This window comes from Lycium barbarum, chromosome 6 (assembly GCF_019175385.1).
Source record: "Lycium barbarum isolate Lr01 chromosome 6, ASM1917538v2, whole genome shotgun sequence".
NCBI lineage: Eukaryota > Viridiplantae > Streptophyta > Magnoliopsida > Solanales > Solanaceae > Lycium > Lycium barbarum.
Window position 1 is genome coordinate 122214108 of NC_083342.1, and position 23013 is coordinate 122237120.

The window sequence follows — 23013 nt, forward strand, 5'->3', positions numbered from 1 at the left end:
CAGTAGATATTTTTTGAAAAATGTTTTTCACTAACCAACCGAAAATGAGAAAATAAATTCACTTATTTTTTCAAAAACACATTTTTCATGAAAAACATTTTCCTCAATACCAAACACACCCAAAATATGTTTCAAAAAAAAAAAAAAGAGTTTAGTGAAGATAGCTTTTGGTCTATGGTTATGGGGATATTAGTTATGTTAAAAAGAAAAATTGAATCAACCAATCAAACGAATATTTTATAAGTTATATACGCCGTTTATCAGGGTAAATCCGGAACCAAACATCTCCCAAGATCTGCAAATGCTACAACAAAATAGAGGGGGCTAATTCGCAATAAACCAAAGAAGAAGGACCTTAAGGGGACGATCACGAACCACAAAGGGTTTAAGCAAATCACGAGAAGCGAGACTGAAAGCATCAATGGCGAATCAAGAAAACCAAGAAGAAGATTACGGGGTGTTGTTATACTACAAGTACACTAGTATTCTTGACCTTGAACAACTATTCAACTTCTATGAATCAAACTGCAACTCTCTTTCCCTTTTGGGTCGTGTTCGCCTCTCTCCCAATGGCGTCAACGTCACTGTAACTTCTCTCTTTCCCTCATTTAAATGGAACATGAAAACCCCATTCGATCAAAACTGTGAATTTGTTGCATATCATTTGCATTGCATAAAAGACTTATGCTCCAATTTGTTTGACAGTGTTTAATATCTGGAGAGTTGAACAATTTTTTCTTTGAGCTGAATTTATCAGACATCTCTAAATTTTTAAGTATTGTGAGGTATGGAGTATCTTTTAATCAGTCTGGTTCAATTTGTTTGTCTTACGCAACTCTTTAATTTCTACTTTCCACGTGACATGTTTAAGAGCACGAAATTAAGGGGCATTTTGGTATATTCTACTCATCTTTAATTTTAAGATCACAAGAGTCAAAAGTTTCTTATTTTCTTAAACTCCGTGCCATGTCAAAATCGACAAACAAATTGAAACGAACGTAGTATATAGTTTTTAAAGGAATACATTTTATATCAGTAGGAATCACTGTTCCTATTCGTATTCTCTCATAATTAGATATGATTTCGAACGTCACATTTCTTTTTGAATGGAAGGAGTATTATATAACCGGTAACATCTGTACGTGCACTCATGTGTTTTGCTTAACAAATAGTGTATAACGAAAGTACAAAGTTTTCACATTTCAGTGTTATGAATGTCCTAGTGTGATGATTATGAAATATTAGGTGGTTTTCTGCAGGTCGGGGGCAAGTTATCAGCTTTGGAGGAGCACATTGCTGCAATGAAGTTGAATTCTTTGTTTGAAGGGACAGACTTCAAGCTTGCTTCTTGCCATGAACCATCAAATGATAGGGTTGCCAAGGAATGTGGATTTACCTCCCTCTCCATACGTATAGTTAAGGTTGGATTACTAATTTCCTATTGTTTTCTTTTTTCTGTGTTCATTTTGCAGAAATCTGGTTAGTTGTCTGAGCAGGTCATATTTATGGAAGTTTGTGTTGCATTAGTTGCAAAATAGTAAGTAAATTGAATGAAAACTTGCCCATGTTTTGACTTTTTCTATAAAAAGTAGTGTGGGTGCTACTTTCAGTATGATGGAATCAAAGCGACATGAATGTGTGGGATTTAATTGGAATTTCTTGATCCAAAAAAAAAAAAAAAAATAGTGTGGGCAATCGGCATGATCTTGCTCAGCAATTGGAAATTGGGAGATTTCATGTAAATTGCTATTCACTCTTCCTGACTTGCACCCTCACGGTTGCATTTCACAAATTTAATAACTTAAATGACCATTCAGTGAAGTCCACCTTTCGGTAGAAGTTCCTATCAGACTATGGATATACTACAACGTACAAGCTCCCAAGTCATTTGGAGTATTTTGAAGGTGAACTTGCATTTGTTTCTAATTTAGCAGTTAGAAATTTGAACTATAGGGAAGATTGATGTGCCCAAAAAGAAAATAAATATCTGCAATGAATATGTAAATTGTATGTATTCATCGACCTATTAGTCTTGACACATCTGTTGATTTTTTTCCCAATCCATAAAAGTTGCTAAGGAATATAGGATCACAAGAAGCTATAGCGATCTCCGCCAAAGCCTTAGATGATTCTTCTTTGTGAAGACAACCTATTGGACCAATGTTCCGGAGAAATTGCACGTGGACTTTGCGAGGTATTGAGTTTGAAACACTGGGGAGTATGGCCTGCCCTTCTACCGCAGTCCAACTTAAATATCAGATTTTTGTTCGTGGCAGGATTCGAACACGTGACGTGCACCTAATCCATACATGACGAACTGCATCTTTACCTTTGACCAATGCCCTTTGGGCATACCATTGTAACAATGTAGAAGTAGGCTATTGTAATACTACTCTTTCCTGGTCCTAGCTTTGCTTAAATGCCATCGTGGGTCTTGTTATTCGATTAGCATCTTCTACATACTCATGATATTGCTGATATTTCGAACCAAAAGGAAAAACAATTAGGGTGTGCCTAACATTGGTTTGCTAAAGAAAGCGAAATGCTGCTAGCTTCGGCTATCCATTTAACATGGCAAGCAAAGCTTGGACATGATGGAGTGGACTTCTGTATGGACTATGGAGTGAAATTGACTATAATCAGGATGTTGAACTTGGTCTACTCTAATAAAGAGACAGATAGATTTTGAATAAAAAGCAATTGTGTAAGCATCTACTAATAACAGGAAATGTGTTAGATTTTCTTCTACGAAGAGGAATATGGCTAGTGTTTGTTGAGTAATTGACTTGTGGTGAAGTTTGTTTGTCTTTATCGTTTTCTAGATTGCTTTCTTTCCAAGTGATGCTAACCTCACCTTCTCACTCAGGAATTGGTAACTTTAAGTTCCTGTCCCCTGCCAAGGTCACCTGAAATTTCAAATGCGGGGAAGCATCTCTCTGCAGCTGAATTCCACTCTGTCCTTCACAATGTTGGTTTGTACTCCACCTCTCTGATGAAGCTTAATCCATGCGCCTATAAGTTAACTATGATGGTTCTGATGTTCTCGCATTGAGATTTGTAGGAGGAATCTGCATATTTCTCTAGCAGCTGTTTAATTCTCAGTTTCTTTTATTAGGGAATTCTCAAGACAAACTGATTCCAAGCAGTAATAAAGGAACAGTCCTGATTGATGCAAGGAATTTATATGAGACTAGAATCGGGAAGTTCTATCCTCCAAATGTGGAGACTTTGGATCCAGAAATCCGGCAATACAGTGACCTTCCTTCCTGGATAGATAATAACTCCGAGAAGTTGCGAGGGAACAATGTTCTTATGTAAGTGTTGTTTGACAACATTGTATCATTGTCGGGTGGTTAATAATTCTGATCAACTGCATGGAATATTTCTCTTATGTTCATTCTTGTGATTTTGTGATATTCCATTTTTATTCAATGGTATCTTGTGTATCTACATTGTGAAGAAACTGTATAGGGCTTACTTATGCTCAGTTAAAGCGTTGCTGTTTTCCTGCTTCACTATTTTGTTCCCTTTAAAATTTTCAATCTCCCATTGGCTTTATGTTACATTGCAGGCGATGATTTATTCTAAACTTCGAATCTGTGGCACTTTGCCTGCATGTTATTATACAGTAGTGAAGTAAAACCTTTGTTTCTTTTGTTGATAATATATTAATATGTACAACTTCAACTATGAAGTGTTGGACATAGTGTCTGCTGTCTAGTTGCAACAACTTCCATGCTTCATTCCTCTTGCTATGTATTTTCTTAAACATTGCTTTCTTCTTCTGTTTTCTTGGATATGGCTAAAATGGTACATTACAATCAGTAGGTTTTGGTGCATGGAAAAGTTTCATTAGGAGGAAAAAATGGATGTAATTTCCAACGGATAGTGCAAAATGCATTTAATTCAGAATTAAGATGTAAAATAGCATTATGTTGATTCTTAACTATAAGAATATACTTGCATGCATTGTAATATGTTGGTAATCTAGATAATTTCTTTAGGAATATTAGGATTTGGGAGGAAAAAAATGGACGAGACATCACAGAGGATATTGTGTTAAATGCATGACTCAGACTTAAAGATGTAAAATAGCAGCACATAGACTGTTAATTATCAGATTTAACACTGTATGAATAGCATGCATTCTAGTAGTGATCTACACTCCACTGTTGTCTGACCATCTGGGTTTCTTATCACTCGTTGATGTTTTTCAGGTATTGTACTGGAGGAATTAGATGCGAGATGGCATCAGCCTATATTAGGTCTAAAGGTGATGGCTTTGAAAATGTTTTCCAGGTAAACTTTTATAAGAATCAGATCCTCTTAGTGCACTTGCTTGACATTGTTGGGCCTTTTCTGGCATTGCAAAGTTAAATTAAAATACGATCAATATTTTAATAAGTGCTATTCTGTGGAATTTGGAATGTGAAATCTTATGTCAATGGTTAACTTAATAAAATTTTGTTTTGAAACCATGAAGTTGATCTTTTAAGCTTTGCCTGTTTGCCATGGTAAGACTGAGATTTCATAATGCCTAGATGGCTGTGTTTTGAAATATCCATGTTTTGCTTTCTAAAGAATTTCTTATGGGGAACAATCAGATTCATTTTAAATTCCGTCTTTAAGAAATTCCATTTCAAGATCATCGGTATCTTTGTACTGTGCGTAAATTATGGTTTACGGACTAAATAATGTTGAATATTGACTCAAAGTATTTACTTTCCACAGCTTTATGGTGGGATCCAACGTTATCTGGAGCAATTTCCTGATGGTGGATTTTTCAGAGGAAAGAATTTTGTCTTTGACCACAGGTATGGTCCTGTACTTCCATGCTTCTTAGTAAAGCCCTACTTGAATTCTTGGTTTCACTGATCCAGCATTCTTACTGATGTGATGACAACCTCATCAGTAATCTTTATCCAAAATGTGTGTATCCAGGGGCCGAGCTAGCATGCCTATTACAGGTTTGCCAAAACACAGTAACTTTGATGCGGATTCTGTATTTGTGTTTAAAAATCCACTTAATGTATATAATTTGTTTTTTATCAAGAACCCGTAGCATTCTCTTTTTAAGATCTAGAACCCATAAACTCCAAATCCAGCTCCACGTCTGTGTGTATCTGCACTTATTCTCACAGGAAATAACCACAAAATAACAAATAATGCTGGCTCTCCATTTTGGCACATTAAGCATATGTAGATCTTTAACTCGATTTGAGCTGTGTGTATATATATATATATATATATATATATATATATATTTCCAATGGATGCATATTACCAGATTCTTTTTTACTGTGTCAGTATCCATGCCATAATACTCATTTAGTAATGCTGTGCTGGGTGTTAGTTTACTTCCTTTGTAGAGTATCCATAGGAGGCCTTCTAAATGTTTTGCCCTACATCTTTCTGGTTTTGGCAGGGTTTCAGTTGGAAGCTCAGATTCAAGAATTTTGGGTACTTGTCTTCTCTGTAGTTCTCCTTTTGATGATTACTCGTCACGGAGCCGGTGCACGTACTGTAGGATGCTTGTATTAGTCTGTGATAATTGCAGGGTGAGTATCACTAGGAATATTGATCTTGCAACCCTCTTGATTGCATTAGATTAATTGGGTACCTAAAACTATTTGTTGGCTCAGAAATTCAATGCATTCCTTATCTTGTGAACAAATTTGAGAAAGAACTTTCAATTGTATTTGCTTAGACTCTCGTATGACCACTTCACCAAGTTTGAAGATTTTCAGGGCATGCACACCTAGTAAATATTTTTGGGTTGATTCTCCTAAGTAATTGATGACTAAGGGCCTATCTTCACTTCTACGTTTGTTTGGACTTCCAGCGAACTACCAGATATCTGCCTTTCAGTTAGAAGTACCTGATCTGTGGTGTGGGCTAACTAGTACTGCAGTTACCTCCCCATCCAAGTCTCGTTTAGTTTCATCTGCTTTATACTTTTATTATATGTCCCACAAAGAATGACCTGTTCCTTTAATAGAAATCAATTTAGAAAAAAATCGAATTAATATAATAATATAAAGCTATATTGCTTTATATTATTTGGATTGATGTAACATCTATATACCCTTCTCAAATATTCAAAGTACCAAATTACATCATTAACATAATGGTCTTGTCTCAACCAATCTTGGAAGTCAACTCTGTCTGGTCAATTTGGGACCTAAGGAGTATTTCCTTTTCTATTGTTTTGTCATCTTTTCTTCACCTCTCTCTTCCTTATGTAAATGTTTATCCTGTCTTGCCCTGTCTTGCAGGAGAAGGATTCTTCTTATGTTTGTGAACTGTGCCAGAAAAACAGCCAGTGTATTCAGCCAATTTCAACAACAGAGTTTGACAGCTCAGTGGAAATATCAGAAATCAGGGAGCTTGAAGCTGTCTCTACCTTGGATAGACTAGCACTACCTCCCTTGGTTTCAGGTAATAGTATGGTTCTACTTTCTAGTATTGATTTTTGAGTTGCAGGTTTCTCCTCTTTTTGGTATACCTCTTTTTGACAATCCAAGATGGCCTTGTTAATATCAATGAAACTTTTTACTTGATCAAAAAAAGTATTGACTTTCAAGTTCAGCTTTTCTTGCACTCTTTGAACTTTGATCTAAGAGAGGCCGTGTGACTATAAAAAATAGTAGAGTGGATATCCACCCTATCAATTTTGATTTAAGCAATGCTGTTTGACAATCCAAAAATTCTATAGTAAACCATCTGACATTGTCCTGTTTCCTTTATTCCTCGTGGCTCAGTGTTTGGGATTGTTTCTCGAGTCCCATACTTTGTTGCAAGCATAAACATTTACAGGAAAATTAATTCAGAGATATGCTTTTAAAATACTTCTTTTCTCCTGCTTGGTGTTTCAAGGCACTCTTGACATTATGTTGAGGAATACACTGCAGGACCCAAGACATTACGAAAATTGAGAATTCTCTGCCTCCATGGTTTTCGCCAGAATGCTTCTGGTTTCAAAGGTAGAACTGCATCTTTAGCCAAGAAACTCAAGAGCATTGCTGAGCTTGTTTTTGTGGATGCACCCCATGAATTGTCTTTCATTTATCAAATTCGTCGAAACTGCGATTCTGCATCAGAAATGGAAAATAACCATCCACCAGTGGAGAGTTGCAATAAAAAGTTCTCATGGTTAGTTGCACCTGATCACGAGGGGGAGAACGATTCTGATTGGAAGATAGCTGATGGTCCATTTGATCCTCTTCAGTACCAGAAACAAACTGAAGGTTTCGACAAATCAATTGCATATCTAAAAGCATTATATTCTAAAGCAGGCCCATTTGATGGGATATTGGGTTTTTCACAAGGAGCTGCAATGGCTGCTTTAGTTTGCCTGCATCAACAGAAGCTAAAAGGAGAGATGGAATTCAGATTTGCAATCCTCTGCTCCGGATTTCCTGTCAATATGAACAATTGTCAGCAGGGATCGATCAATGTTCCTTCGCTTCACATATTTGGCAACGACAAGGGTAAAGATAGGCAGATAGAGAACCAAGCTAGTAGACACCTTGCTTCTGTGTTTGAGAATGGCTGCTCTGTTGTTATTGAACATGACTTTGGTCATATAATTCCAACAAGACCTCCATATATAGATCAGATAAAAGATTTCCTCCAGCGTTTTCTGTAAGTTAGCTTTGCCTAAGGTAACTCGGGCTTCTTGATATAGACCATCTTTTGCTGTAAAAGATGGGGGATTTTATGCTTAGCTTGTACCCTATGTTATAATTTGTAAACTATTAATCAGAGTCCCTTTTCCAAAGGTGCGTAATTTTGTTCTCAAGATCACATCATTCATCTACTAAGCAAAGTTGTAGTAGTTTATAAAAATGTTTCTTTTTTGTTAATTTAATGAGATTGGATAATGGGCCTGCCCCTTTATCATTCTCCACTGGAGTGTACCAGACTTTTGTCGGTTCAAAACTTGTGACATGTGCTTAACTCACACATCATGTGTTGCGCTCTTACCATTAGACCAAAGTCTTAGTATACCATTACATTGCCGTCAAGATCATATCGTCCTTTGATTTTTGCATCCTTAACCAAGTTTTTAGTTTGAAAGAAAAAGATTGTTACTTCAAAAATACGTATAGAAGCAACCGCGATTCATAGTAAATAGCTCGAATGCTTTTCTAGAATTTTGTGAAAAATGTATGAAAATTCTTTTCCTTCTTTCTTTCAATGACTTGATATGACAATAATAGTTTATATCTAGAAGTGAAAACTGATTTGTACTAAAATTACGAAGCAAAAGACAGTTAAGTCATATTTAAAACGGAAAAGGTCCAAAAATACCCTTAAACTATTGAAAAAGGCTCATAAATACCCTCCTTCCATCTTTTGGTTTAAAAATACCCTTCCATCCACCTTTTAGGTCTAAATATACCCTTAAGGTTTGTTTTTGGTTCAAATATACCCTTTAAACTAACAGAATATGTTTTTTTATTTTTTTTTATCGGAAAAGGTCCAAAAATACCCTTAATCTATTGAAAAAGGCTCATAAATACCCCCTTCCACCTTTTGGTCTAAAAAAATATGAACGAAATAAGTTTTTTTTTTGGGTTTTTTTTTGCATTTCATGAATAAAAAAACGAAATAGGAAATTATAATTTTTTTTTTGCATTTCGTGTATTAAAAAACAAAATAGGAAATTATATTTTTTTTTTTGCATTTCGTGTATTAAAAAAAAATAGGATAAAAAAAAAATCGTTCATATAAAAACGAAATTGGAATATATATATATATATATATATATATATATATATATATATATATATATATATTTTTATTTCGTTGGTATATATATTTTCCAAGTTCGTTTTTATATGAACGAAATTATTTTTTTTTATCCTATTCGTTTTTTAATACACGAAATGAAAAAAAAAATTATAATTTCCTATTTTGTTTTTTAATACACGAAATGTAAAAAAAAAAATTATAATTTCCTATTTCATTTTTTTATTCATGAAATGCAAAAAAAACCCAAAAAAAAAAAACATATTTCGTTCATATTTTTTTAGACCAAAAAGTGGAAGGAGGGTATTTATGAGCCTTTTTCAATAGATTAAGGGTATTTTTGGACCTTTTCCGAAAAAAAAAAAACAAAAAAACATATTCTGTTAGTTTAAAGGGTATATTTGAGCCAAAAACAAACCTTAAGGGTATATTTAGACCTAAAAGGTGGATGGAAGGGTATTTTTAGACCAAAAGATAGAAGGAGGGTATTTATGAGCCTTTTTCAATAGTTTAAGGGTATTTTTGGACCTTTTCCGTATTTAAAATACCCTCCCCCAAAAGAAAAAGAAAGAAAAGGAAAAAGGGGGTTGTGGATGTGGGGGAACAAATCTGAAATAGCAAAATTATTAGGACGACATACATAATAAGTGGGTGGGTGCTGCAAATATAAGAACTCATAGGGACCTTAAACCCCAAAGGCAGAAAAGTCAAGAAACAAGAACCCCAAGTTCAGTTCTGTACCTAAGACGAACACGAACCAAAGAGTAAAGGCAACAAGCAACAGCATGCAGGTTTTCAGAAGAAACCCACTTAACAGAATCTCCTCAAGATTCCTTAATCAGGTTCGTTATCTTTTCTCTTCCTCTGAACCTTGTCTGTTTCAGTTCCAAAATTAGAGCGAGCTTCTCAATTGTTGTTTATATTTTCATTTATCTTAGCAGTGTAATATATATTGTGGGATATTGCATATGTCTTGAGGTTCACTGCAAGCTTGTTGTATTTCTAAAATGGGGTTGAACATGTGGTCCAATACTGTTCATAAGGACTTATATGAGGGCATTGAATTACTGCAGATATTCAAAACTTTCACCCCATTTTCCTCCTGTTTTGTAATTTCTTTTCCAAGTACGTTAGTTGTGGTGATTGAGTGGAATCTTTCCCATTTCTTAGGTCAAACTATCATTTTTTTTTTAAGTTTAAAGTTGATTTGTGATGTCTAAATTTAGTAAGTCTTTTTTTTCTAATTCAATTTATTTTGGTTTGCTGCTGATATCTTATGAATTGGATATGATAGGTAATCAAAAGCAATGCATATTCTACCAAGAAAATTTATGATGCTGGACAGCCGACTCCTGCCACTCACCCTCAGGTACTTCTACACTGCATATATAGCATTAGTATTTGGTAACATGAAAGTAGGGCTGTACGTAAGAATTGAATAAAATATAAAATCTTGTTTTGGTGGGGTTCTTTTATTGTATGAGATATGCCCGCCTTTCTAGGGAACCCTGTTAGGAATTGTATGTAAAATTTTATGTCATTTCATGCAGTTAATGAAGGAAGGGGATATTACTCCTGGCATTACCAGTGAAGAATATATGCAGAGAAGGAAGAAATTATTGGAGTTTCTTCCGGAAAATAGTTTAGCTATTGTTGCAGCGGCTCCCACAAAAATGATGACTGATGTTGTACCTTACAATTTTAGGCAGGATGCTGACTATTTATACATCACCGGATGCCAACAACCTGGTGGTATCGCAGTTCTAGGGCATGACTGTGGTTTATGCATGTTCATGCCAGAACCAACCCTCCAGGTACTTCAGGAACCATTCACTTGCTTCGTTCTTGTTGACAGAAGCTGTTAATACGTGAAAAGCTTTGTCCTATTTATAGAACAAATTATCTCAATTTAGTGACATTTTCTTTAGTTTCAGCTGTTACTATGGTATTATGGTTAGTATACATTGTAGCAAGTTAAAGATTGCTTCCATTCTAAAAGTTAAAAGTATTCTTAGGATGTTCTTTGGCAAGGAGAAGTGGCTGGAGTTGATGCAGCTCTACAGATATTCAAGGCTGACCTTGCTTACCCTATTAGCAGATTGCCTGAGGTAATTTTTCTAAAGATCATATCTCCAACTGCAAATAAGTTTGAGATTCTTGTTAGAAGAAAATGCCTCTCGCGCTGATAAGTATAACGGCATAGGTAACATCCCTTCTGTTAGTCCTTTCAATAGGACAATAGGGTACTTTATCAAAGGGAATGGAAACCCTATTGTTACCTTTCTGAAACCAAAAAAATTAAGGTAATGGAAACCCTATTTATCTTCTTTCCTCTGGATTATAGTTAGAGTATCGACCTAAGAAAAATGGCTTATAGATTCCTTTTTTTTTGAGAAAGTAACAGTTGTATGTATTTGACTAAATCAGTACATAGGTTGTACTGAAAACCATATTTACATCATAGCAAAAATCAGGAAACTAGTCCATAAAGAAATGGCTCAGAATTGCATCAATAGTCAAAGAGAATCAATAGTCAATAGATTCTCTTTGACTATTGATGCAATTCTGAGAATCACCTCCTTCAAAACACCCTCTTTTTCTCTTCTCTTGCCTGGAAAAGAAATATTTTTCCTCCTTTAATATGTGTAAAAGGTATAGAGGGAACAAAATGGACAGGCATGTCAAAGTGTTCACATATATAGGAGTCAGGCTTGCCTTATTACTATAACTTCATGTTTGATAGGACCTATCACTGGATGTAGCTTTTCCCCATAATATTGGAAATCAAGCAGGCATCATGTTAGGATGCGTTGAGAACAGACACGAATCTAGGATTTCTGGAGCATGGGTTCACCACTAAAAAAAAAAAAAAAAAAAGAAGAAAAAAATGTATTAAGCGGGAATTGATCCCTAGTCCCCTAGGTAAATAACTTAACTTTCAACCAAGTGCACCATTTAGTCTTTTGTAGTATGTGTTCCGGTAGGTAGTATTATACTAATTTTAGAAAACCTATACATAAAATACCTAGTTTTACGGGGAGACCATGTGTTCACGTGCTCCAAAAATAGAGCCTAAAATCGCCCCTGGTTGAAAATATAATATTATGAGCATGAAATTGAAGAGTGAAGGTTAACACTTTGCGCCAATGAAGTGGGCACTATTTTCCAAATGGAACTAGGATGATTTAGGCAGAGGGAATAGTTGTTGGTTGGCTGTATTTAGCTGTCAGGTTAACCGCTTAGACTACATAATGACAGTTAATATTTAAATTGACAACACAGAGTACAGCGAAGGAGATATATATATATATAACTGAGTGTTATTTGTAGAGAACCATATTATGGTGTAGGTTCTCTACTTATTGTATACCACATGCATATGAGAGCTTAAATCCAGAAAAATCGATAAATTCTTACCTTATAAAAAAGACCAGGAAATGAAGATGTGATGCCCGTATCATCATTATCTCTATGTCGGCAAGGAAAGTCTGTCAACTATTTCCTTCTAAGCTGTCTTTCCTGTACATGGCTTCAGTGTAGTGACTTTATTTCACTTGCTCCATGTTACAATTTCTCTGTTCTCTAATTTTTGCGGGACTTGTCAGATGCTCTCCAGGATGATAGAAAGTTCTTCCACTGTGTTCCATAATGTGAAGACGAGGATTTCATCTTACATGGAATTAGAGGCCTACAAAAAAGCAGTCAACAATTGCAAAGTGAAAGATTTCTCTGTTTACACTCATGAAGCCCGATTGGTGAAGTCTCCTGCAGAGCTTAAATTGATGAGAGATTCTGCATCAATGGCCTGTCAGGTAATGGTAATTCTTTCATTTTTGTCAGGTTTTTGGGTGAGAGTGGTAGTTCTTTCTCACGGAGGTTCATTTTCTGATTGGACACGGAAAAGTAGTCTCTGAGTGTACAGCTGACTTTACTTTTGTATGTATTTGTCTTCTTTTGAAGTTGATACTCTTCACACAGTTAACAGGTGACTAAGGTATTGAGATATGACCGAGCTTTTTTCAAAATTATAAAAAGCATTGTTTGCATATCAGCTGATAGCATCATAACTGAAATGTTTGTCATTTTGTTGTATGACAAATTTTCTTTAAAGGTAAAATAGGTGTTTGCATTTCCCTTTATTTCCTCTTCTTTCATGTCAAGGGTGGTGTCTTCAGGTTGAAGATACTACATTCCGAAGATCCAGAAGCTATTCACAAAAGGAAAAAGGGTACAGATAAAAGGATAGATCACCAGTCTAAAATAAGACGGTTCTTGATATTCCAAAAAATTGGAGTCTGTACTTGCTTATTTGCATCAACATATTTTTTCTCTAATTGTGAAGGAACTGTTCTTGCATGTACAATCCTTTCTTTGATAATGTGCTTCTGTGTTAAGTGGGTCAGAAGCTCTAGACATGCTGAAAGAAAAGATGTGTGTATACTACCCATTCGTCTAATTTCTCAATCATGATTTGCATGTTTACTTATGAGAGACTGGTCTGGAAAATGTTTCTTCCTATTCCTGAAATTTGTATGCAGTTGTCTAGCCATATAGTTGGGAGTTATATGGGAGTGTAGATATTTTCCTTTCACTAGTTCAGTCCTTATTTATACTGTATAAAAGATAAGTTTTTGTTTCTTGATGTTCTAATGTATATGTTTTTGGTAGGCGCTTATCCAGACCATGTTATACTCAAAGTTGTTTCCTGATGAAGGGATGCTGTCAGCCAAATTCGAATATGAATGCAGAGTTAGAGGTGCCCAAAGAATGGCGTAAGTTTTTTCTTGTATTATCTTTGGAATTTTGTATGTGGAGAGGGGAGCGACTCGCAATTTTTAAGTATTTTAATCAAACATGGGCTGCAGCAGAGTGAATCAAAATGCCTTTAAAGCCTCATGTCTAAACCTGCAATTGATTTTCTTTTTCCTATGTTCTCTGAGTTTCTGATAGTTTCATTGTTTTTTCCTGACTGTTTTCCTTTTTGGTCATACTTCTGGCGGAGATCATTTCAAGGATTATTCATTTTTCTTTTCTTGTTCCACAGGTTTAACCCTGTCGTTGGTGGCGGACCTAATGGCAGTGTCATTCATTATTCTCGTAATGACCAGAAAGTAAGTTTAGTATCTTCAAGCGCAGTTAGATTTGAATATCAAGCATATTAAATACTAGTATCTAATTTGTTGTTTTAACAGATTGAAGATGGGGACTTTGTTGTTTTAACAGATTGAAGATGGTAACCTTGTCTTGATGGATGTTGGATGCGAGCTCCACGGCTATGTCAGTGATTTTACTCGTACTTGGCCACCCTTTGGCAAATTTTCTCCTGTTCATGTAAGTATAAAATCCACGATTATCTTCAGTTTTTTCCCCTTGCAAACTTAGACTGTTGACATCTCCAAATGTTTTCAAGATTATGGTTATCAAGTACTTTACTACTAGGGCAATATATGATAGTCCCTGGTAAAGTGAAAAATTGAATGCGACTCTCTACTTGTTAACTTCTTTCATCAAATTTCGTAGTCAATGGAAAAAAATCACAGCTTAAACCATAACAGACACGTTCCAGATATTTTTAACCGTTCTATTATTTTTACTAGTTAAGCTCTCTAACCCTCGAGTTATCTTGCTGATAAATATTAAGAGCTTCTGATAATGGTTCTTTAACTGGCTTCATGTTTTACTAACAATTATAACCAACCTTTTTTTTTTTTCTCATTGTGGAGAGATGTCCATGAATTTTCGAAAGATTTTCTTTTCATCCGTTTCACACTATGTGAAGATGCTGAAATTGTTTAGATCAAGGGTAGTAATGAAGAGGAGCTTATGCAGGTAAATCTATAAATGGCTCTGCGTACCACCCATTGCTTCAATCCTGAGCTCTGAGTTTAGTGAAGTCCACCCAGAATAACTAGGTATATCTTCTCAGTCTGGATCCTGAGATTCTGCTTTCTATATGTAGTAGATGTATCCATGGACCCCTTTTCACTCTTAGCGCCGGTACTAACCTAGCACCCCGCAAGCAAACTTCTTACCTGGTCTGAATGTCCAGCTAGAGTGTTTTGCTTAAGTGTAGGCTTGCTCCAAATTTGTAACATCTATGTCTATCACCAATTCTGAAGTGTGAAGCACCATTACTCTAGGAGAGAAAAAATCTGTCCAGGTTGTGTTCCTCTCATGAGAATTTGTCCATCATATGTCCATTGACAGCCAGTGAATTTTGGGCACTTAGGATGCAATGTTTGGGCGCCAAGACTTATCCACCTTGATTCAAATATGTTGGAACCCTTGCTGCACATTGAAGGCTTTCAAAAGCTAGATATTGATTTCCAGCACTTCGATTGGTGGTATCAATTCTGAATCTAAATTCCAGATCCTAAATGGCCTTGCTGATCTGGATGTGAAGAATGAGAATGATAATAAAATTCATCTTATTGAAAAACAAAATCTTGATTTTACTTCTTCGCTACAGATTGGTCACTACCCAGTGTAATCCCACAATAGTGGGGTCTGGGGAGGGTAAGATGTACGCAGCCTTACCCCTACCTGGGTAGGGAGGCTGTTTCCGATTGACCCTCGGCAACCCTCCTCCTTTATCCGGGCTTGGGACCGGCAATGTGAGCGAGCTCACACAGGTTATGTTTGAGAAATAAACTCTTCCCTTGATACGGTTTTCGATTGCTAGTTTTCTGTAATATAATCTCTATACACATTTGTTGTTTCTGGAACTTGGTGATAAGCTCCAAGACTTGATCTGTTCCTTTCAGGAGGAACTTTATGATCTTATTTTGGAGACAAACAAGGAATGCGTGGAGATGTGCAGACCTGGCACAAGCATCCGAGAAATACACCACTACTCGGTACTATTTTAGTTAATCCATCTCGTAATTTCTTTTGGTTTATAATCCTGGGGTAGGTGGGACCAGGAATTTAATTTATCCTCTTTTCTTGCCTTTCAACTTTCACAGTCTTAGACCCAGTTATATTGCCAAGTTACATTGGTATTCCAGTCTCAGTATTTTGGGTACAGTTTTTGAGACCATAATTTTTTTCGTGTTTTGCATAATTGTCTAGTTACACTGACTTCCACCTCCTGTTGCGAATAGCAATGAAGCTTCGAGGTTTTCATTTGCATGAGCTGAGGGAAATGAGGCTTGATGATATTTTCGAAGTTATGGGCAAAGATTTAATTCCTTTTAAGACTTTGAGTTTAGTGATGTTGGGGAGAGACAGATGCCTTTTGGTTGCCTCTCACTTGATCTGAAAATAGTATTTGTTCGCCCATTTCTTCATATATGATGAACGGTAATGCTATGGTAAAGATAAGCCTGTGCTTAGAGGTGTCTAATTAATGTAGTGTGCTTTGTTAACTGATTCTCTATGAAGGGTAGCATTACTTGGATAATGCAAATAATGGTTTAACTTTATCACAGAAGGGTCATTCTTTGCGTTTGTTGTTAGGGAAGCTGTTATAGGTCTTATTACTGTTCAAGATATGGGGGTATATGATATACATTCTGTAGTGAGTAATTGCCCCATACCAGCATACTCCTTTCTTTAGATACTTTAAGGAGTGCCAAGGTCTCATTCTTGTTTTTCTTTTATGATGTGGGATAGGTAGAAAAGCTGCGAAGAGGATACAAGGAGATTGGGATACTAAAAAATGATCGGCGTGGGAGATATGAAATGTTAAATCCTACGAATATAGGTTATTCCTTTTACCCCTTACTCTTCCGCTGCAGATATAAGACAATGCATGTGCAATAGAAACAGAAACTTGCTCCCTTTTAATTGGCCTCTCAATTGCTATTCCTATTGTGTTATTTGCTGAAAAGATAAATGATTTCTTGTTCCACTGCAAGTCTGCGACCATCTCTGAGTGAATTTGGTTTGTCAATATATTTCCAGGTCACTTTCTAGGAATGGACGTTCATGATTCTTCTACAATTGGATATGATCGACCTCTGAAACCTGGTGTAGTAAGTTTCCTCCCTTACTGATGATTGCTTTGATTTCTGAAAATAATTAGGGAACCGCAAGGTGTGCTGAAGAAATTGGTTGTCATTCTTTTGAAATCCTCCTCGCAATGAGCATCAGTGACTTGTTCATTCGAAAACAAATGAGATTTGCTATAATGCATCATTCTCTTTCAGCAATTCACGATGAGTTTTTCCCCAACGAATAGTTCAAACATTCTCTCCTTGCTTCTTGACTGAATTAAAATATAAACCAAGTAACCATGCTTATGCTTTTAGAGCCATATGGTCAAATTTCCCTTTTCCTTCCCTTTCTCAGTTTTATAGAAATGCCAAGGATTAAAATAGAAAATTGCTTGATGATAAGTATGCATATTTTCTTTACTGATTTTGTCATATGATCCTCTTTGGTCCTATTGCGTCTAATTTCATCACAGATAAAGTGAATTTCAGAAATGAAGTTGGTAGAAGGTTGTTTACGTCAGGGTAGGATGCATTTGCATAATAATGATTTTTGAAATCTCTGACGGTCTAATTAAGCAGAAAGATCAAAATATCTTTTGCTTTTCTCTCTAGGTTTGTTTTCTTTCTTGTATATCTTGTCAGTCTGAGTTGCAGGGAATGTTTATTTCTGCGAAACATGTAATGTTATATGCAATTGCAGTAAAAAAGATTTAGTAGCTCGTCCATCTTGATTTCATGTTGGTAGTACAAACTGTTCTTATATTTCATGTCATTTCATGACAAGTACCTCACTCCTGTGAAAGGTACTTAAGTCCAACACACTTGCTTCCATGTAGGAAAAAATAGTAGTTATCCCATTGTTTTCCTTTTCCCTCATTCATCGAATCATAGTAAAGTGTAATATGCTCCCAACCTGTCTGATATGACGAGAAAAACATACACAATATATATCATGCTATGTGCAAAACTACTGAATGTAACTGTAATGATAAACTAATTGGTGTAGGTGGTAGATTTAAGTTACGGAAAAGGGTCAAATATACCCCTCGTTATACTTTGGGTTCAAATATACCCCTACCGTTATACTTTGGGCACAAATATACCCCTCCACCGTTAAAATTGACCAAGGTGGAGCCCAATCCCACATGGCATTAATATTATAATGCCACCTCACTAACCAAACCTAATTTTAACACCCCCCCCCCCCCCCCCCCCCCAAAAAAAAAAAAACCAAAAGAAAACCCCCCATATCAATTTCACCATTAGCTGGTCAGTCTGTTAAATTCTCTGATGTTTCCATTCTGCATTGCCTCAAAATTCTATAAGCAAGAAAAAAAGTTACTCTGACTCCCTGTTTAGGCAAAGCACAGATTGTATCATCCCATTATTGAAAGTTGATTGTGCTGTTGTTTGATGAGTCTTTGGTTGATCATTTATTTTGCTGCAAAAAGCAGGCACAAAAATAAGATACGGTTCTGAATAACAAGAATAGGAACTAGTAATGACATCCTAGTTCCAGCTGTTTGACGCCACATATGCAATCAGAGTTCGGGCAGATTTCAATCAATAAGTCATATGAGAAAGAGTAGGCCTACAACATATAGCTTAAATTGCTTAAAAACTTATTAATGCACTGTAAGAATTCATTTTTGTTAATATGGTACAATGCCTTGTTCATCTGATGCTACATGGCTACATAATTAATAATTGGAGGGAGGGTTTCAGGTACCATCTGTTAAAATAGAAGAAGCAATCCAATTATAGTTTTCTTTTAGGACAAATACTGATCCACGCATCAGCGGTTCGAAAGACTTCTGTAATGGTTAAATTGATGTGGAGAGGGGGTGGGGTGGGGTTTAAATTTGGGCTTGGTTAGTGATGTGGCACGCCACATGGTATTTATTTTATTAAATATTAATGTCATGTTGAATTGGGCTCCACCTTAGTCAACTTTAACGGTAGAGGGGTATATTTGTACCGAAAGTATAACTGTAGGGGTATATTTGGGCCCAAAGTATAACGAGGGGTATATTTGGGCCTTTTCCGTTTAAGTTATTTATGCTTTAACTGAGGTCTATATTGCCAGTGATATCTGCATCTATGCAGGTGTTTTTAGTCCAATTGTGAAACATGCTTTACACTTTTCTAAAAAATGATGACGGAGACGCATATACCTCAGAATGATCAGATGAAATTAGACAAAGCTAATAGTCTTGGATGAAATAGCCTGGTCATTATTTAGACATTTGTTGTAAGCTCGTGCTCCATCTGGTGGTTTCTACATTTAACCTTGATGAAGCGGTGATTGATAAGAGGAATTCCTGGCCACAAAAAAAGACGAGTCCTTTTGATGTTAGCTTCTAATTACTTGTGATTTCTGCAAGAGCCAATCATTGACTTTTATATGTAGGTCATCACAATTGAACCAGGAGTATACATCCCTTCGTGCTTTGATTGTCCAGAAAGGTATACTTGTTACTTCATCAAACTAATGTTCCTTTTGACATGCATTCAGATTACTGTATCTTTGATCATCCTCGAGCTCCTTAGAGATTCTCGTTTTATTAAACTGGTTCTATCTGCCAAATTATGTTCTGATGGATGGACGAAGAGTTGCTCTTTTATGTACAAAAGATAGAGAGAACCGTATAACAATGTCTTTTCTAGGTTGGTCCTCAAAAGAAATATTCCATATAGAAATGGCACTTTCAGGTTGTCCCATTCAAGGGGAAGTGGTTGCTTTTGTCATAAATATTGGGGAGAAAGGATAATTGCTCAGTTGAACTAAGTAGCTGTCAAATCTACATTTCTATTGTCTGGCGATTCATCTGTAGTTAAGGAGCTACATTATTCTCTTACCCCCATTAAGGAAAAAAAGGCGCACTTGTTTCTTTAGAATTCTTTATTTTATACTTACTTCTATATGCTTAATCTCATCGTCTATAATCACTTCTGTCATTCAGGTTCCGAGGCATTGGGATTAGGATTGAAGATGAAGTCCTTATTACAGAATCAGGTTATGAGGTATGTTTACAGAAATCGCTCAATTGGTTTTAGTACCAGTCCATATTACTTCTGACCCTATGATCATGTCCGAAACTTATTAGCACTCAACTACCTAATTAAGTTGGTTTTATAGCATTGCAAGCAGAGGTCAGATACTCAAATGAATCTTTAGCCATAGGTCTGACCATTATGCCAATTTTCTACCTCACTGGATACAGGTACTTACTGCTTCCATACCAAAGGAAACTAAACACCTTGAGTCCTTGTTGAACAACTTTGGCAGTGGAAGGGGAACAGAAACTAGAGCTGCTCTCAGTTAGTTTTGAAATCTCCGAGCTTCGACACCATCAATCAAATAACAGCTCCGGAATCCGAGCTTCTATATCGTAGGCTGTCTACATCACACCCCTTGGGGTGCGGCCCTTCCCCGAACCCTACTAACACAGGATGCTTTGTGGACCGGACTGCCGTTTTAATCTGAGCGATTATCATGCTTGTCTTCTTCAGAACTTTATGTGCGCTCCTTATTCTTTTCAGAGCCTCTACTCTAATAGCTAGAACGTGTTGAAATTTGATGTTTTTAGTGTTGAATAATAATTTATGTTATTAGTTATGATTTTCTAATGAGAACAGTTGCATTGAATTATACTCCTAGAGAGTAAGTAGCATAAGTTGAAGGGTCATTTGGAAGCATTTCTTTGTCATACAGTTGTCGTTTTGTAGTCCAATATTTTCAAAATATTACTAACCAAGGGCTTTTGTAGTCCTCACAAAAATTTCCAAATTAATGTTGAATTTTTCAATTAATTACTTTTAGGTCCAATTTTTTTTTTTTTTTAAAAAGTCAAATTTACTTCTTTTTTTAAAAATAAAATAAAATTATTACATAGAGGTAGGGGAAGGGGAAATGTGGGAGGGATTACAACATGTGATTAAAACCCTCACCAATAATGTGAAAGTTCAAGTAGTCAACCAACTGAGCTACTAGATCCCTACGTCAACTTTGTTTTTGTTCTTATAGTCTACTTTTTAAAAGCCATCGAACACCTACCTTATTTCTTCTTTCACTTTCTTCTATTGATCTTATATATTACCCTAAAAAATAATCATTTCTTCGTTAGATATTCGTGCTTCTTGTCGCTCTCTCGTTTTTTCTTTTTCATTTGTTGCTTATTATCCTCCAAAAAAAATATATGTAAAAAAATATATAGGTTAACCCTTTCCAACTACTCGACTACATATGGATGGTTGCTAGGAGCCTAGGAGTAATGGTTACTCCTTCCAACTGCATTTTTAATTCTGCATTTAATGTATACAACCCCCGACATTTTAATATTCAATTTTTAGCACACCCTTCCATCCAATTCCCATATTGTAGGACCATTCTCTTTCAATGCTCTGATCACCTTTTTCGAATCTTTGGTGGACTACCAAGTTAATTGCCTTCACACAATTTGGGAAAAAAGATAAAGAAGTACTCCCTCCGGATAAAAAAAAAATTCACTTAGCTATTTGCATACCCCTTAAGAAACTATTCACTCCAAAAAAACTATATGTAAATTAACTAAACTACCCCAAATTAAATAGGCATTAAAATTTGATTACATAACACTTAATAGGGATAAATCTGAAAAGATAAGGTTAATAGTTTCTTGGTTTAATAAGTGAACACTTTTTTTGACCCAAGAAAAAAAATCTAAGTGGACACTTTTTTTTTTACCGGAGGGAGTATTTGTTAAACTGTAGTACTCAATAATTAAACACACATTTTCAGATTCTAAACTCTGACGTGTCATTTTATCTATCAAAATAAAATATTAATTATTACTCTAATTGTTTTTTCTACGTATGTGCTTATTAAAATTGTATTTCATAAAAAGATCGGGACAAAAATACGCTTTGTATATATAGATATATATACTGGCATATATAAAGATAAGTGTTTAATTAGATGATTATTAAATTAATTATCGATTATTTTACCTAAATAATTTTCTCATACTGTACATACACTGGGTTTGTTTGAACGTCAAAATTGTTTCTAGTCGTCCCTTAATAGAATTGAGCCTTTCAGTTGGACGGTGGTTGAATAGTCGTGTAAAATTAACAACCATTGGTGTATTATATGCACAAGTTCATACATTTTTCATGTTTAATGAGAGTACCAAGTTTTTGATGTACTCTTAACAAATTGAAAAAATTTCACACCAAATAAAAAGTCTTGTTTAATCTTGATCATAATGGCATTTGAGAAATTTGACCCAAACCCAAGGGTCAACTCTCATATTCCCATCTATATATTAGAAGCCCTTTTACCGATCCATCTCATGCTAAACTTTCTCAATTCTCCTGTAGGATTCTTTGTAAAGTGTTAATAACTAGTAACTGATATGTTCAAGGAGATAAAACTGGAGTTGTAACTAATTTGGACAAATATAGGCTTTCTCAAGTGTGGTGCAAAAATCTTGAAAGATAGGTAATTAATATTGGACCGGAGGTAGTAGTATTTCAGAGTCCGGCGCCAAAATGGCTTGTTTGTGAAGTTAATAGACAAAAATAGGATGTGTTTTTTTTTAATACCAAAATGGGTATTTCGTTGGTTATCCAACGAAATACCTACACTCAATACTGTTCTGGTTCGGATTGTTGCATTTCGCTATACTTGTAGCGAAATGTAACAAATAATTTTTTTTTTGCATTTCGTTTGTATTCCAACGAAATAGGATTTTTTTTTTCATATATTTCGTTTATAAAAAAACGAACTATGAATTTTTTTTTTATTTCGTTCATATAAAAACGAAATAGGAAAATATAATTTTTTTTTTTGTATTTCGTTGGTATATGGACGAAATAGGATAAAATTTTTTTTGTATTTTGTTTATAAAAAAATGAAATAATTTTTTTTTATTTCGTTTATATAAAAACGAAATAGGAAAATATAATTTTTTTTTTTGTATTTCGTTGGTATATGAACGAAATAGGATTTTTTTTTTTTTTTGTATTTCGTTTATATAAAACCGAAATAGGATTTTTTTTTTTTTTTTTTGCATTTCTTTTATATTCCAACGAAATAGGATTTTTTTTTTTTATTTCGTTCATATACCCTTTTTCTGCTCTCCACTTTTACCCTAAATTATTTTACCTTATCCTCTTCATTCTCCATTCTCCGTTCTTCCTCTACCTCCATTCTTCCTCTTCTTCCGTTCTTCATTCTTTTCTTCTTTTTCTACTAATCCTATTACAAAGATTCCTCAACTTTTGCTCCATAATCTTCTTCAAATTGAGGTAGTTTATTAATTTTATAAGTTTTTACATA

At 35.2% G+C, this 23013-nt stretch overlaps 2 protein-coding genes and 1 long non-coding RNA gene across 3 annotated transcripts; 2 read left to right on the forward strand and 1 right to left on the reverse strand.

The window, feature by feature from the left end:
* Positions 1 to 238: 238 nt before the first annotated feature.
* LOC132598463 (rhodanese-like domain-containing protein 6) lies at positions 239 to 7865 on the forward strand. The gene is made up of 9 exons (XM_060311334.1): positions 239 to 586; positions 1260 to 1421; positions 2867 to 2972; positions 3116 to 3314; positions 4218 to 4299; positions 4732 to 4814; positions 5426 to 5558; positions 6276 to 6438; positions 6912 to 7865. Exons 1-9 carry the CDS (start codon positions 422 to 424, stop codon positions 7646 to 7648), a joined length of 1830 nt encoding a protein of 609 aa, XP_060167317.1. The 5' UTR covers positions 239 to 421; the 3' UTR covers positions 7649 to 7865.
* A 1516-nt stretch (positions 7866 to 9381) lies between these two features.
* On the forward strand, positions 9382 to 20401 carry LOC132598470 (intermediate cleaving peptidase 55, mitochondrial). Its single transcript, XM_060311344.1, has 14 exons — positions 9382 to 9596; positions 10049 to 10123; positions 10305 to 10568; positions 10770 to 10862; positions 12360 to 12566; positions 13423 to 13526; positions 13799 to 13865; positions 13978 to 14085; positions 15519 to 15611; positions 16369 to 16459; positions 16660 to 16730; positions 19102 to 19157; positions 19655 to 19715; positions 19916 to 20401. Exons 1-14 carry the CDS (start codon positions 9540 to 9542, stop codon positions 20015 to 20017), a joined length of 1449 nt encoding a protein of 482 aa, XP_060167327.1. The 5' UTR covers positions 9382 to 9539; the 3' UTR covers positions 20018 to 20401.
* LOC132598473 (uncharacterized) lies at positions 17678 to 19412 on the reverse strand. Its single transcript, XR_009566580.1, has 2 exons — positions 18866 to 19412; positions 17678 to 18132 (listed from the first exon to the last, which is right to left on the reverse strand). It is a non-coding gene; the product is annotated as an uncharacterized LOC132598473 (long non-coding RNA).
* Positions 20402 to 23013: the final 2612 nt, after the last annotated feature.